General features: G+C 44.3%; 1 protein-coding gene across 2 annotated transcripts; it reads right to left on the bottom strand.

The window, feature by feature from the left end:
* Positions 1-2,364: 2,364 nt before the first annotated feature.
* Positions 2,365-14,663, bottom strand: LOC6549786 (runt-related transcription factor 3). 2 transcript variants are annotated; one of them, XM_026982170.1, is made up of 5 exons: positions 14,056-14,663; positions 8,637-8,750; positions 7,088-7,204; positions 3,453-3,650; positions 2,365-3,353 (listed from the first exon to the last, which is right to left on the bottom strand). In XM_026982170.1, exons 1-5 carry the CDS (start codon positions 14,609-14,611, stop codon positions 2,365-2,367), a joined length of 1,974 nt encoding a protein of 657 aa, XP_026837971.1. In that variant the 5' UTR covers positions 14,612-14,663. The 2 variants fall into 2 exon arrangements, with proteins under 2 accessions (XP_026837971.1, XP_001978624.2); XM_001978588.3 differs by having other exon boundaries at positions 7,088-7,189; positions 14,056-14,638.
* Between the last annotated feature and the right edge of the window lie 2,990 nt (positions 14,664-17,653).

The following is a 17,653-nucleotide window of genomic DNA, read 5'->3' on the forward strand; positions in this document are numbered from 1 at the left end:
AATTGGATGCCACAATGTGAAATAAATTGAGCAGAAAATTACGTTGCCCGCCAAATCCAAACCACACGGAATGGCATTAGAAAGAGGCGGCGAGGTGGCCAGTGGTTATATCCCGACCAGGTCATAAGTTTTCGATACGGCCAATTCGCCCCGACGGAGTCGTAAAACGGCTGCCTGCAAAAGGGTCAGGATAATTTGAGAAGGCTGCTGTCTCCCAGGATTGTCTATGAAGTTCACACAAAGGCGTCCAAAATGAGTGAATAAAATATTGTAGAGTAACATTCCGTGTTAATTGGATTTTTTGAATGATGGTTCTTGAATATACCTTTAGTTTTTCATTTTTAAAGCTCTATCATTTGATCTTTTTCTAAACGTTTCTTCGGATATTTGGTATAAATTGATAATAATTGACAATTCCTCCCGCAAGCAAATAAAATACATTCATCACTTGTAATTTTTCATAATTTTATTTCATATAATTGCTGAATTTAAGTTTTATTTAGATATTTTTGGTTTAGTTTTCTGTTCCTCAAATAAAATGTTTCAGTTACATATATTTATTTTATTACAAAGAACTCTCATTTGTTGTTGATTCTTTATTGCACAAATTGTTGGTTTAATTTCTATATATTTAATATGCGGGGATCTTGGCTAAATTATACACATAGTTTCGGTAACTCTTTTTGGATTTCCCATTTCTCTGGTATACATCAATTACACTTTTACTTCGATTCCGTTGGTAAGCGTGTGAATTCATATATATATATAAATATATATGTATATATATTAAAAGAATGTGCTATTTTGGACATTTCTAACCGATTCCTTAACCCTCCTTACCATTCGCGTATTACAGTGATTCTTTGTTTTGGAATTTAATTTGCTTCTGGTTTTTTTTCACCACTTATGAACTAACAAAAAAAAATTACATTATAAGTTTTTAAGTGTCATAGATTGCGGTTGCGGGTGTGCGGTCTACCATTTAGTACACAGTTATCTCGTTATATGCATATTTATAGTTATATATATTTGTTTTCGGTTAGCTTAGATTGCACATATTTATACACATTTAAAGGACACGCAGATCGAAGCACATGAAATGAACAGTAAACAAATTCACGAACATGGATTACGGCTTAGGAACTCAGACATACATCGGCTCTACAACCCCCCTCCCCCCATCAAGCAAGTCCCCTCCCCCAGAATTAAACTCCTTTCCAATCCCAACACTCATATCTTACACCGAAAAAAAACAAACAGTACAAATCACTAAAAATCAACTCTACTTTGGCTTCACAGTGCTTACGACTAGTTTAAAGTTTCTATGTATTTTCTTCGATTTTTGGTATTCGCTTTCTTGATTCCGGTATTGTATCTCGGTAATGACTTATCGCTAACATGACTAGTTTAATGGCTCGGGCTTACCACGGGCCTAGAAAAAATACATAATTCGAAATACAAAATACAAAAGAAAAAGTAACTCCTTACAGACCCACTGCTGTTTGAAATACATTTTATTTTTCTGGCGCATTTTATGTTCTACAAATCCAGTGAAATCTGTTGGAAAAGGGCATATTTTTCTCCCTTAAAATTTGCTAAGTATTTCTGTCTTAAGCTCTAGTTTATAGTTTTGACTTTTTATTTAACTATGCGCTATGTGGAGGGCTTTGAAGCACTCCGAAAAATTCTACTAAATGTTGATCATTTTGGTTTCACTTTATGGCCATAATGTTATAAAAAAAAACACACACACACACACAACTTCTATAGTTTTAAAAACAATGTTTAGATGCCTATTAGTGGGATATGAAATATTTTACGTCCGCTAACACTATATACAGGTAAATACTTTCATCGGGTTGGACATCCAACCCTCTTTAAATCTCCGATAACGTGCTTATTCCCCCCCATCTATGTACAAGATATATTTTATAAAAGTTTATATGTGTATGGCGGCTCCAGTTGTCGATAACCAAGTGCTTTTAATTAAGGGAATACTCTAACCGTTTTGACATATTAAATCGTTGAATTTTCGATATCAAATCGATAATGGCGATAACATTGGTACATTAGTAATACCGCAATACTCATTGAAATAATCGAAGGCAATAAAAGATACCGACTTATCAATAAAATCGATTTCCACAATAGGTAATATCGAAATTTTCAAATGGTTTTCCCCTCGAAAGCTGGACCCGCCCTTGACCCACAACTATGTACAGATTAGAAGCCCCCAAAGCAGTTCATGCCCCCGCCCATGCCCATGCCCATGCCCATACCCATGCTAAGTCCCACCCCCGCCTCGTGCTGCGACCCGCCCCCCTCGCACTATAGAACCGCCGAGCCGCACCACAGAACCTGACCTCAATAGGGCCTCCAAACGCTGCCCCCATTGTCGGTGGGATTGTGGTGGCCGCGATGGGCAGCTAAGGCGGCCACCTGCCGATTGCTGTTCCCGTCCTCGATGTTCCTCACCGAGGCGCCACAGTTGCCGATCAGGGTGAGGTCGCCCGGATGGGTCACGCCCCCGCCGGCCATGATGTTGTGCTGCTGCCGCACGCCCACATTGCTGATGTGATCCATGACGCTCTGGAGCTCGCCGTGCACGGAGGAGTTCGGCGAGGCGTGGGCGGGCAAGGTGTGCGAGTGGAAGCCGTGGGCGGACTGGTTGGCAGCGGTGTACAGCTGGGAGTACAGCAGACTGGCGGGCAGCACGGGATACAGGGAGCCATTGCATCCGGCGGCAGCGGCGGCGGCGCTGCCATGTCCACCGCCCACCACGCCGGTTCCGCCGCCGTAGGCCGAGGCCGCCGAGTGCTGCGCCTGATTGACAATGCCCGGGAAGTTCTGGTTAGCGCCCAGCATCGAGGGATTGCCCACCGCCGAGGCGGCGCCACCAGCACCACCGGCACCACTGCCCGCCGCACCACTGCCCGCATTCGTGCCCGCACCACCGTTGGCCGCCCCACCGCCCGCCGTGCTGCCCAGATTCGGTGTGTTGGTGGTCAGCAGGTCCTCCTGCACCGGCGACTCCGCCTGCGAGCTGTCCGACAGGCTCCGCGGTCCATTCTGGCTGGAGTGCACGTTGTACTCGTTGCTCGCGTTTGTGTGATAGCGCGGCACCAGGATGGAGTTGCCGCCCGCCCCACCGCCTGCACCACCGCCGCTGCCCGCTCCGCCGCCGGCGGTTCCGGCTCCGGCACTGCCGCCTCCGCTCGCCCCGTTCACCGTCGAGGATATCGAGGTCTGGCCGCCGGCGCCCAGCAGGCTGTGGTGCGTCATCTGGCCACTGGTGGAGCCCACCAGGCTGCTCAAGTGCTGGTCGAGATCGCTGGCCGTCGAGTCGGGCAGCACTGCAAGAAAAGGAAGTGCATATTACAAATTAAATATTATTATCTGTGGACCTGCTTTCTTATGGCTCGTTTCAAAGAATTCGAATGGCGACGACTTACTCGGCACGCAGTCGCGATTGGTGGCTCCTCCGAAGTCCTGGTTGTTGCTCTGATCGTTGGAGGAGCAGGTGAAGCCCAGGGCCGGATTGTTGAACTGGGCGGAAGTGGGCGTGGTGCAGGACGACAAGCCGCTACTGGCCAAATAGGGCGAATATGCAGAGGCAGCTGATCCGTAGCCCCAGTGCGTGTTGCTAGCGCCTGAAATTACACACAAATTACGGGTATTTTAGAGAGCACTTGTTCGGGTTCCTTGACAAAGATAATAGATAACGAATAGATAAAATATTGGCAATGAGTAGTAACTACCTTGTAAAAGATAGGTAACGCTTGTGAAGTGGGTTGCAAAAGGCACAGAATAATCGCATTCCACAATACAAAATAATTGGGGATTAGCTGTAGCCTGCGAAGGTCGAAGGTCCTGCCCTGTCGATTTAATGGCCCATGTGGGCCGCTAATTGGGGGCCACCGCCTCCTCCGTCGATATCCGCGCATAATGCGGGACCTTGCCGCCATTTTGCGGAGACAGGATGTAAAAAATGAGCAGGATACACGACAAACAAATCAATGGAACGGACCAGGTCCTGCCGAAAATTCAGCTCACTTTGTTTCGGCCATTTGGCCATTTGGCTATTTGGCCATTTGCTGTCGGGGGCGGCCGGGGGCTGTCGGGGGTTAAAACAGAAGCCGGGGAGGGGCGGAAAAGAAGAGTCAACATTTTGCGGGTCGCCGGGACCCATGCACAGATAATTAGGCTTAATTAATAGCCCATTCGGAAATTATTAATTAGTTTTTATAGGCGACGGGCGCGTTTTCGTAGCCGGATATTGATTTTGTGGTGGCTTTATTAATGCTATTGGCTTAAATGTTTCTACCTCCATTAATTACGTGGCTTTTTGTGTACAATTTTCTCTGTGGGATGTGGGCTACTCTACACGGTGTCTGTCATTATTCGCGCCAGTGTGCGTGCTTTTGCGTCTGTGTGCGAGAGCGGTTAGTCCTGCCTGTTTGTTGTCACACTGATTGACTTTATTTGCGCATATTTTGGGGGCCCTGAATTATTAACAAGGCCCGTACAGCGGATCTTTTTTCGGGTTTCCTCGTAATGGCGGGGCAAACATTTTACTTGCTTCAATCTAAACAAATTTATCGCAGTGTGGCACAGCCAGAGGTTCAGCTCAAGTTTTCCAGTCACCTAGCACTATTGCAGCAGTAATTGGCAGAATCCCCCCATAAAAACGAATATAAAAAGATGGACTGGCCATATTTTTGGGTTTCCTTTAGGCCTCGATGGACCTTCAATTCCCTTGCAGAATGTACACGGATCCCTGCTTCTGCTTTTCCGGTTGTTTTTCATGGTTTTCTTCTTTTTTTGTTGCGAAATTAATAAAATATATGCCAGTAATTAAGTCAAGCAGCGACTGTCAATAAAAATTGTTAATAAATAATTCAGGATACTTTGCTTTCTGCATATTTACAATTAATTTATGGGTAATCAGTATCAACAGACGCTTTCAGTAAACATTATTTACTTGTGTGCCGCTACCCACATACATACATAACATATTTATGTGTGCTACATAATGTGGATTGCCTTTTCAGAATCCTGTAAATCGCGCAATTTGCATTTTGATTTGTGCACTGGGCTAGACAGTAAAATATTGATACAAAATGGGCGTTTTCGCGGGTTGACAGGCGAAGGAGACGTTCAAATTGGCGGGCAATTTGCATTGATTGAGTTGCATTTTATAATTACGGCCGCTTTTTATTTACACGGTGCGTTTTGAGTTCACCGGAATCGATTTGGTCAGGAGCGGTAATGAAAGACGAGTGGCAAGTGCTCCAAAAATAATCAATTGAGAAAATACTTGGCAGTACTCGATTCCCGTCTAAATGCAATAAGCAATGTAAGGAATATTTGCAAGTGGTTTCATTTGCTTACGAATGGCGAAAAGAAGTCAGAGTTTCAAGTCGTTTGTTGCATTTATCGTATTAAAACATGCCAAGGTATTTATTTTAATTTATGCGAAATTAAAATGCGCAAAAATAATGCATATAAATATACTTCAGTGCGGAAAATGCACGCGCAGACATAATTAATTGGTGCTGAAAGCCCAAAGAAAATGAGTTCGGAATTTAAAATATTTTTTTATGCACTTGAGCAAAGTTCTTTCATAATTGTGTTCCGCAACAGTGGGTATTTGGCATTATGCATCGCATATATTGGTTAATATCGCATACTAGCGTTTTTATGCCTCTTTCATAACTCTCTTTGTCTTTGCGTTTTTCTACTTTAACATCGTTAATATGTTAATTTAATTATTTGCTGCTTTTTTAATAGCATCAAGCTCTAAAGAGAAAATCACATTTGTAGCTGTCGCCATTTTTTGTTGTTTTTTAGCCCCGGGCTGCTAGTTTTTGGGAGGGGGGAAGGGGGCAATGTCTAGTCCGGCTTTTGTTGCTGCTGTTGTTGTAATGCAATTAATTGTCAATTTAAATTGAAACATCAAACTTAATATAAATGCATTTTAAAATGTACAATTAAATTTGTTTCACCTACGCGAGCACATGTGCAAAAACAGCAAGAAAAATAGTCTCCCACAACATTAATTATTGATTTTGTTATAAATATTCTATCATTTTAGCTAGAGATGAAGCCGGGGTGTTGAAAATAAACAGTTTACCCAGTTGGTTTGGTTTTGAAAACAGGAGCAGCACCGATATCCTAGTATCTAAATAAAGTCACTAAATTGAATACATGTTAATTTAGTGGGTATCGACACCGTCGACCCATTTAGAAGCCCTCCCCTTTTCGACTTAGTGCCTGAGCTGTCAAAATTGGTTTACATTCACCTGGTTAAGTGCATTCAATTTTTTTGACTGCGTACTTTTACATTTAAATCATAATTTGCATGCAAAGCTCTGATTTAACAGCGCTTTTTTAGGCATTGACTTTATCCTTCCCCCTCCACAATTGAATGTGTGTGTGTGTGTGTGTGTGCTTGTGTCTGACCAACGTTTATTTGTTTGTATAGTAAACTTTGGTTAAATAAAGTGGCCAACAGTTTAACAGCAACAACAACAACGAGCCCATTTAGCCCAGAAAAAGTCGATATGGCACGGTGACCCGCAACTTCACCGCATTCAAATGGCGGTCCAGTAAGCGAAAAAAGCGTTTCAAGTTTTTTGTACTCATTAACCGGCCACTCGTACAATGTATGTTTGTACATTAAGTGCCTAAATAAATGCCAGCCATATAGTCAGTACCTAAGCAAATGCCAGCCAAATAGTAAGTAACTAAATAAATGACAGCAATGTAGTAGCAGCTGCATAAATTCATGTTTCATCGCTCGCCCTGCGGACTTAAAATGCACAAATAATATTTGGCAATGGCTTGCGGCATATTTTGTATAAGTATGGGATGGCTACATGCTAGTGAGGGGATTAACTGCCTTATGCAACATTAACTTCATTAACTACAAAACCATGATCGTTTTTGCGTGATTTGGCGCCATTATGTTACTTTGCGAGCATTTACTTCGCTATTATTAGTGGCAAAGCACAAAAATGTGTACCAAACTTAAATTAAGATTAAAATAGATTGTAAATATAGATTCCCATTGGACGGGGCTACTCACTCTGACAATTGCCAATGGGCGGCATCCGGAAGCCGGAAAGTGGATCCGTGGAGAAGTGGAACGGTCGTTGGCCAAAGGCGAAGTGGAACTGCTGCTGCTGTCCTAAAAGGGATAACACTAAGTTTTTTTCAGTTATAATTTTCTGTCCTTAACTAAATGGTTTCATTGCACTGGAACAGTGGTCGATTGCAAATTGCTGGCTCAACGACAGCTTATTCGGGCCATTAGGACTACAGGTTGAATGTTTTGTTCAATTCTGGCAATTAACCACTTCAGCATTAGGGGAAATGGCATTAGAGATAGAATGTCTCTGCAATTCATATACATTTCGCATTTTCAAGCGAGTCAATTTGCAAGCGCTCACTGTACCATGTGTGTGTAATTGTATAAATGACTGTATTCGTTTTGCTCTGTCTGAGTGAAAACTTAAATGACAAACACTTGATGAGTGACATTTTGTTGCTTTCGGATCACTTAAGATGTGGGGTCGAGCTGCCCGGTTTTCCAAGACCCAAAGAGCACTATCGAGAATGGATTTTATGTGTATGTGCTTGCGAAAGTAATATGACAATGGCCCAAAAAACTTTCTGCCAACCGGCGTCACTTTCGGCTAAATTTTTGGTCCGCACTAAAATCCTGCGGCGGCTGCAGTTATCTGCCAGCTTGTATTCATTATAAAATAATAACCTTTTGTCTGCAGCTTAGAGTCCTGTGTGCGCACTATCCACGCACCCAGCTCCCCCTTTGTTTTTCGGGGGTCTGTCTGGCATTCGGGGCACACTCGTATAAATCATTTCATGGATTTGAATTCGGACCGAAACCAGATTACACAGACCAGCTAAACTTCTGCCCTCCACTCTCTCCCATCCGTCTGAGTGCTGGAACATATGCAAAGTAATGTATTTGCATCCTTATAAATATGTAACGGGCAGGCAGAGTGTGTGATAGAGCTGTCTAATGAATATTCCTTCAAGATATTCGGCATTCTGAAGTGAAGTGAAATGAAGTGAAGTGTTAGCAAGGAAGTGTCCTTGCTGCATCAGCAAAAGCCCGAGTGAGGACTTCAAGCGCTCGAATGTCCTGCAGTGTGAGGTGGTAATATCTCAGAAGTGCCCTCCAACTTTCCTTTCAGCGATGAGCTATTCAGCCAGCTTTTCAGCCAGCTATTTTAATGCAAACCTGAAGCTCAAATGTCTTGTATGCGGAAATCTAAACGGGCTGTGAATTAATGTCTACCAAAAAGGATACATCTTTTAATTAGCCAAAGGATCTATGAGGATTTATTAAATGAATAGTTCTATTTTCTAGCTACGTTCTACAATTGCAGATAGCCTCCCATCACTGACAGCACTGAAACTCCTTCCAAAACTGCAAAACCTCCATCTCGTCTGCATCCTGAGAATTGCCTGCTGCTGCAGAACAATTTATCTATTTGGCAACTAATAAATTGCTATGCATTGTCCTGCAAATGAAATAGCCGGGCCCGAATGGGTCTTGGAAGAGGGCGTGAAGGGTTCCCAGCTCGTCCTTTCTGGCAGGACATACTTACTTGTCTTGGAACGGGGTTCGCGTGGCCCATCGACAGTCACTTTGATCGCCTTGTTGTAGGTGGCTATGTGCGGTGGATTCGTTGACACGGTGATGGTTAGCGTGAAGCTTTTCCCTGGAAAAACAAGGGAAAGCGAAACAAACAAATTTATGAGATTTCGCCTGCTAATGCCTGTCAGACATGCAAATCGATAAATATGTTTTTGGGGCTTCATTTGGGTGTTTCTGTTGTTTTTGGGGGTATTGTCACATCGTAAATGTGTTGGCCATAAAACAATAATGGAGGTTTCCCTTTTTTCGGGGCTATTTTTACTAGTTCGGTTTATGATGACAGTTGCCAAAACAAATTTATGTATTTATGTATTATGTATGGCAAAAACTATGAACTATAAACGATCATTTTCAAATGGTTGTTTTAAGTCTTAGTCGGGGTAAATATTTCCTTTTCGCTTACCTTTTCAGTATTATTTTATTTTGCTTAAATGAAATTCTTAGTCTTTAAGAATCTTCTCAAACACATGCTACTTCTCGCCTGCACTCCCTTATGTAAATTCAATTCAGGCCCCTTTTCACCTTCGAAATGCTGAATTAATTACAATTTAAACTGATTTAGTCGTAGACCTTCCTAAAAAACCCAGCACATATGCGTTTTGCTCCCCAAGATTTATTTCGTTTGCGCCGCAGTTTTCTTTTAATTAACTTGTTTCAGCCAGTCATTGTCAAGTGTTGCCAAGGCCTCTTTGTCCGCAGCTCCTGCCATTTTTGTCTCCCAGGATTCAATTAAAAGCATTTCAGGCTCCTTGAGCCGCCGCCTTCCTGGGTTTTCCCGCCTTGTCTATGACAACGCGTCGTATGCGCGATCTGGGGGCTGGAGGTTTGCTTTTTAAGTTGACAAACAAAGCGTAAATCATTTCGGCACATACAAATAAACCGCCGACGTCCCCAAACCCCACAGATGTATATGTATCTGTATCTGTATCTGTATCGGCAGACGGCGAGGCTTACACATGTCCTGGGCACACTCCACTGAACCAGGACAATATCTACCCCGCCGCTTTCGTAAAAAAGCAAGTCTCAAGTGGCAGCCCCAAGATGGGAAAACACTTTTGTGTTCATTTGCCAGCAAGTGCAGTTCATTGTTGCGCAATTCTTTGACACTTTTCGTGGGGTTTTCCCGGCCGAAAAGTGGGTAGTGGTGCAAAAGTTGCGAGCTTGGCAATGGATAATCGATCATTACCGCGAGTAATTTACAGAAACAAAAAAAAAAAGTGGAATGAGGCGATTTTTTCCAATGGGAAATGACACTTGGCAGAGGGTAAGAGCTGCCGTTAATCCATTTTCCCAGCTGAAATAAATCTTTAAGTAATTGCACATGTTGTAGGAAATGTTTGAAGCCGGTAAGCAGAACCAAGAACGCTATGATATGCACAGAAGTTTAAGTGAAAATTCACCCTTTTCTCGGGGGATTCAATTATAATCGGAGTGGCGGCTCTGACCCAATTGATTGATAATCCCACAATAATTCCCACCCCACCCGAAAAGCATTCATCTTAATCTCCACCGAAAGTGCGACAAATGGAAATGTCAACACTTGAGGAGCAAAACATTTCCGTGCGGGTGTGGCGGCATTTAAAATCAAATCCTGTTGACAAATAACCTGAAATCCTAGCTGGCAAATCCCCGGCAATTTACCGTTGCACAGGCGTCATAAATCAATTTGGGGGTAATGAAAGCACACACACACGCACGCACACACGCACACAAATGTCGCCCAAGACACAGATACACACGCACACGAAGACGTTTGTCAATAGATGAATACTTAAACATATACCCGTGTGTTGATACAAAAGATAGGGAACTAGAACTTTAGGATAGGGAACTTGCCCTTGGAAAAAAGCAAGGAACTACAATAATATCTTGTTTGATTTTTCACTACTTTTGATTCTGCAAGGGAGTATTAAGCTATTTGCTTACCCCTAAAATAACTTGTTCTTGTTTCGTGATATTCACCTTCGAACTGGCGGCACAGGAGAAGCGTTTTCAAAAATGGTAAGCCGTTTTATCTGCGATTCAGAGAGGCAACCCTTATTTCTGAGTGGCTGCCCCATAAGTCATTGCTCCACTTCACTTGTTGGCCAAAAAAAGACTAAGCCACTGAAAGCTTCGAAAGCCAGACAGTAAGTCGCTCCAACACCAAAATAAAAACATTTTGCGGCTTCTTTGGTTTTCGTCTTTTTATGTTTGCTTATTTTGATTGCTTGTTGATTTCTTGTTTGTGTTTACCTGAGAGTGGATATATGCTCGAATGATTGGTGGCAGGTGTGGCATTTTTGAAAGGGCGGGTGGAAGATTCAGTGATAGGCTTTTTAAATATGTTTTAGAAATAGTTTGCACTGCTTTGGGTAAAATCTGAAGCAAGCACTTCGATGGCTTAAATTTGCCGTAGGACTAAATGTGTTCTAGTTTCCCATTTAGCTATGAGCTTGACTTCAAAGCCTTTCTGCATAATCCCGTTCCCATTGAAATTGGAATTGTTATTTCTTTTGAAGTATATGGATTCTGGACAAGCTTAAAATTGCATTTAATTGCATTTGGCTGTTTTTTATCGCTTCTAAGTTGCATTAAATCGGACCGCACCCATGGGGCGTATGAGTGATTTACATATCATCCGCAACCGTGGCCGCTGCCGCTGCCGCCATTTTGTTTCGCTGCCATCGCTGCTGCAGCTCCCGTCTAATTACAATAACAAATGCATGGCGTATACATGGGTGGAGACCCCACCTCCCTCCCCACCCTGTCATGCAATTTAATTACCCGGCCATCGATTTATTTGGCCCAACGCTAGGCTACACTTTTAATTAGCAAAGTGCCATGCACATGCACGCATGATGATGACGACAACGACGACGATGACGATGACGACGCTGTTGATTGGAAGGGGACGGGGTGCTGCGGTGCTGGGGCTTTAAGGGGTTAAAGTCGGTGCCAGTTTCCGCCAGTTACGACACCATGCCCCCAATCCCAATCCCAACACCTTACTCCTCAGTCCTCAGTCCTTAGTTCTTAGTCCTTGGCCAGGAAAAAAGCTTACCCCTAATCGAGGACCATCCCCTTTGAGGTTTTTATTTACACAACTCTCGAGCCATTTAATACGACCGAAAACAGCCGCAGAATAAACTGAGTCTGAGCCAAGAACGCCAGAAATCCCAAGCCCCTGTTTCCACCGCCGAAAAAGATAAACATTCCCCAAATCTTGCCGAAAGAAGAGATGACAACGCCTGGGGCAAAAATAAAAAAGGACGTACACACCCCCTCAAAGATAAATGCCTAGCAAAAGTCGAGGCGTTAAAAAGGCAAGGAAAAAGGCAACTTTTTGCCAGCAACTGACACCTCGTCCTGTGAAAAGGACACGCCTGCCTGTGAACAAGGAGGGAAATCAAGGAAACCATCCGGGCCACGAACTCGTGCCAAATTGTGCACAATTTGCTTTTGGCCTGCCTTCGGTACCTTTCAATTTTTCCGACCCTCCCCCGTTTCCCTAGCCCCCAAAGGCGGGGCTTTGTTTTTGGCTCCAAAGTTGGTAATTGTTCGATCTTGGAGTGGGCATTTTCCCAGAGGCGTGGCATCTTTTGGGCCAAAGCAACAGGCAGACAATTGTAAAAATGCTCGGTTATCATAACTTGACTGTGGGCAGGCATTTGATGGGTGAAATGAAACATGACGGACCACAAGGACTTTAGGCGCCACAAACAAGCCTTCTTAAGCGGAGCTTAACAAGCTTGAGGGCTGGCACATACCTTTTCGAATGACTTAATATGTGTACACTTGGATAAAGTATTAAAAACAATGCTCCATCGAGCACAGGTTTATTAAGCTTAAGCTATAAGCCAATTATTAAAATAGCCAGCTTGTCTGTAGTTCCAGAAACGGGGGGCGGGCACTGCATTTATGACACTCACTTTGCATTGCGGAGTCGGCCCAAATGAATGGGAAATTCCCAATTAAGGCGGCTCAATGCGGAACAGTGGAGGCGGGTGAGGGTGCAGCGGAAAATTTTAAAGTGAAAAGCGAAAGATGGATCGGATTCCGGAAGGGAGTCCGCATCCATTTGGCATTTGGCACTGGGCGAATGATGACAATGACTGAGTCACACATGCATCCCAATTCTCCACGACCGCCGCCCCCAAGGAGCCACCACACCCACAGCCACACCCACGCCCACACACCCGCCCACAAAAACCGCTTCTGTCCCCCCTTTTTCGCTGGTGGAGGCTTTGGTTTTTGCGGTTCCACCGCAGCGGATGCGTAACTGCCACACCCCCCTTTCTGGACCAGGCCAAAACGACCAGCGGAGTCGGGCTTAGCCCTTCCACTGTTGGAAAAGCGTGCACCCCCGATGAAAATCTCTTTTGGCCAGTCCTTGCTGATTGAATTATGGCTTGTGTGCTTGATGGGCAGGCTCTGAATTTCTATCGCGTCGTATGGGCGCCGCAAATGCTTTTAATAACTTGGCTTGCAAGCACGTTAATTGTACCGAAAAACTGACAGTATTGTGCCTTTAAAAGTTCCCACAATTAATGCAAATTTAACACTTTCTTATTATAATAATGACTGCACTATAATTGCCTTTTAAACGCCTCCAAGTTCACTGGACCCCGGCCAAAATTAAGGCCAGCACTCAGCATTACCAACTAAAGGCCATCCCCAGTTGACTTCACTTCCGTGCCGACAGTTTATTAAACACTTTAAGACAATGCCCACACAAATGCTGACTACAAAAAATAGAACGACCCGCCGAGTCATCCGCTTCTATTCGGTGAATGAAAACGATGACGACGGCGATGGTTACTGGCTGATGAACTGCTGACAATTTGTGCAGCGCTTAACAAGCGGTTGAAAGGATACAAAAGGATACGAATGGGCGCCAAAAAAATGAACTGAAAAAGGATGACAGCCCCGAATAACACAAAAGGCCAAAAAGGCGCAGGAGGAGCAGGGGAGCTGGCAAAACTTTTGGGCGATAATTGAACAAATTGTTTCGAGTGCAGTCGGCGGGGCAAAAGTGGAGGGTTGATGGGGCTTTTCAAGGGCCAATAAGAGGCCAACTTTGAAGGACTGAGATCAACTGAAGATGTCCTGGCTGAACCCGGCAAATCGACTTGATCGTGGGAAACACTAGACAAGATTCCGCTAAAATAATATTTCTACACTCTACTTAGCAATTCTAATTGACGTGTTTGCTTAAAAGTCATGTATGCTTTCTTATCAGAACAAAAATTGAACCCAGAATATTGAAAGAGCTCAAGAATTCGCGTCTGCAGCCAAAAAAGTGCGGAAAATGAAAATCCTCGAAGGCTACCATTCCTTTTGGAAAATTCGTTGGGCTCGAAAAATGGGAAGCTGACTTGTGGACTCACCTCTGCCGCTCCGCCCGACGAACCTGAGGTCATTGAACTTGGCCACCTGGTTCTTCATCACCGCCGTGCAGTTGCGCAGCTCCGCACAGTAGTTCTCATCGTTGCCCGCCCGCACGGTGACCATCGTGCCGTCCATGATGTCGCCCAGCGAGACGACCTTGAAGGCCACCGGCAGCGTCTTGTTGCTCCGCCAGTGGGGCGGCAGCACCGTGCAGACGAAGAGCGGACTGCTCGTGCGGATCAGCTCGCCCGGATGCTCGGTGAGGAAGTCGCCCAGCGTCCGCTCCGCCAGGATGTCAGAGGTCATCTTCGTATAGGCCTCATTCAGGAGTTGGGCGGGCGTGGGCGGTGTGTTCTGCTCCGTGTTGCTGTTGTTGCCGCTGCTGTTGTTGTTGTTGTTGTTGTTGCCGCCGCCGCTTGTGTTGTTGTTGCTGCTGCCGTTCGTGTTTGTCGTGTTGTTGTTGCTGCTTGTGTTGTTGTTGTTGTTTGCCGTATTATTGTTGTTGTTATTGGCATTGGATGCCGTTGAGTTGCTCGACGTGGTAGTCAAATGCATTTTGTAGTTGTTGCTATTGCCGCTGTAGTGGTGATAGTGTTGCTGCTGCTGTTGCAACTGTTGCTGCTGCAGATGTTGTTGCTGCTGCTGCTGCTGCTGCTGCTGCTGTTGCTGCTCGAACTGCTCCAGTTGCCCTTGAGCGTGAGCCTGCACTTTTTTTAACCGCACAATTTTGTCGTCCTTTAATCGCACTTGCCTCGGAAAACAATCAAAATCCAGGATTTACCCGCGGGTGAACACAATGTCCTGCAAGAAGAATTCACATATAACATTTAATAAGTAATACATATTGCATACATAATAATTGTCTTGATACTAACTTCTTAAATCAAAGTTGAAATGGGAAATCATATATGCCATATGGGTTACCCAAAACTAGCTCAAGTGAACTTGTCTATAATATCTAATTTAATATTTATAATATATTTTATAATAATAATTTTTATAATATTAATTATAAATATTTATCCATTCATTATAATTAATACCAGGATAGCAACAATGATTTTATTAATATACCAAAATGGCACACTTAAGTGACTTAAGGTCAAACCCTATTTGCACTTCTTGTTTGACTAGCATTTATTTACGAACCGAATCACCCAGAGTTGGGTTTCCGCATCCGATTAGGTCATCAATTTCCTCCAGCTGAGGGAAAACTTGCGCCTGCGACACCATAAAGTTTCCCATTTTTGGCCAGGGCCTGTTAATGTCTTTAAATCACGACCCCAAAATGGCATATTACATGGGCCCCCAAAGGAAGTGATGGGAGCTGCAGGAGTGCTGGATGGCAGGATGCAGGCATGTCCATGGGCATGGCCACCATAAACACAAATCAATTGTCAACCACTCGACGGGGGAAGGACTTCAGACGGCTGGCAGGAGTCGGATTGGCGACGGGAGTGGCGGTGGCTATGGGAATTGGGATGAGAATGGGGATAGGATGCAGATTCACATCCCCGCGGAACGCAATTTGCATTGCACTTTTCAATTTCCGGCAAAGGACTTCATCACCACCACTCTCGACGGCCGTGCAACACTATCCAAATCTAGTCACTGCTGTGTGCCATTTGCGAGGGACCCAGGACGAAGGCGGCAGGACGTTGGGCGATGGGCGATGGACGAAGGACCTGCACACGTCACCGTAACCAGTGTCAAAATGATTGTGGACTCACGGGTGAGAATTTGTGGTTTGATACTTGCATATTTTGTCACTTGTCGACATTTGTGCAGCACCCAAAAATCACAAGGATCACAGCTGCATGCAGTTGCAGATGGAATCGCTAAAGGTACGCACATTTAGACACAACTCAGTAGAGTCGATGAGTTTTGTGAAATTATACTTGATTTCTTTTTAAGATAATAATTACGTAGGGAATTCTTTTTAAAAAAATGTTTAAGCATAAACACATTTATTCTGAATTCAATGGTATAGTCTGGTTATACAATGCACCATTAAATAGCTATACAATTCTGAAAACGAAATTCTATTTCATCTAAAAATATCGTAAGAATAGATCGACTAGATATACTGCTTCCAGTGTGCACAAAATTCGACCCCATTGCGACAGACCTCCACTCCTCTTACCCACAGTTCCCCCCACATTGCTGACCGATAAAAATTACTTAAAAATGCCACAGCTCATGGGTTGACTTTTGGCCAACGAACAAAAGAAAAAATTAACACTGAACTGAAGAAAAGGCACGAAAAAATAACGTACACAAAATAACAGTCGACTGTCACACAAAGGGAAACGGTGGAAAATCTGGTGAAATGGTGAAATTGGGAAATGGGGAAATGAGGCTGGGGGTTAACAAGCAGCGGCAACAACAAGGCGGCGCGACGCCAAAGAGGAAATCGCGGGAAAGTCCAACGGAAGCCAAACGTGTCGCCGCGAGTCCAGACAGCACACACTGGGATATGGGTGGGGAAAAGCGTGGAAAATGCATGGCAGAGGGGGGCGGGGAATCTAGGGGCGTGGTTTAATGGTGCCTGTTTCAGTTCCAACGTCATTTGCCTTTCATTTCGTTGGCCTGCCTTTTATTGTAAATTTACTTTATAAAGGTTATTACCGAGCTCGAGATAAAAACGATGGCCAAAAAAAAGCTGGAGGAAGTAAGTGAGATAAGCGGCAAGAGGGGGTTACAACTGGGCCAGACCGGACTCTCAAATTAAGTTGAGGATCCAGCTGTGGCGGGTTAATCGATGCCCTTTAGCTGGCCACTTTGAGAAGCGCGGAGAGAGGCGCTTGTTTCGGTTGAAAGTCAAACGTGTTGGCTTACAACTTGCACACAATAATGTATCCTAGTTTTAGCCAAAACAAAAAATACATTCTCTTTTAATAGTTTGTAATTAGTGTGTATTTATTCTTTTTATTATTTTTACGGCAAATTCGTTGGGATATATCAATTAAATGGAATTTATTGCAGGGTATTGGCAGCTCAAGTGCAAAATATTGGCGGCCAGAGGAGTGAAAAAATCAGCGACAAGTGCTCGACAAACGCGCCATAATCCGCGCTCACCGTCACCGAAAGGTTTGCAGCACTGGCAGGACTCACAGGACTCGCAGGACATGGACACGCGCGGTTTGTCACCTCGTTGTTGTTGGAGAGATACATTTTTTTTGCTCGCCATTTCGACAGCAGACTCGCCGGTCGGAGGGGCTAAATCAAAATTCATGGTTACTGCTAAAACCGGGTATCAATAGACGAGCGAGGAGCCCAGGGTTACACGCAAGTTTAACCCTTTGATGGCTCGCGTTCACGTTGCACACCACCCACACCCCCCGTCCCCCGCCAACACATGTAGGACATGTAAATTGTTTCAATTTGCGGCATTTGCCGTAAAGCTGCGCAATTTTCGACATGCCATGGATACCCATGGACTTGTCCATCCACCAACAACCCCATTTTGTGTGCGTGAGTGGGTGGCGTTGACCATTTTTTGTTCTAGTACACCCCCTAACCCCATTCGATTTTTTGCACCCATAGTTTGCCGCGTCCATCTGTTGGTCTCCCAGGGAAAAATGTCAGCGGTGTGGG

Source organism: Drosophila erecta, unplaced genomic scaffold, assembly GCF_003286155.1.
Source record: "Drosophila erecta strain 14021-0224.00,06,07 unplaced genomic scaffold, DereRS2 tig00000126-arrow-pilon, whole genome shotgun sequence".
Taxonomy (NCBI): domain Eukaryota; kingdom Metazoa; phylum Arthropoda; class Insecta; order Diptera; family Drosophilidae; genus Drosophila; species Drosophila erecta.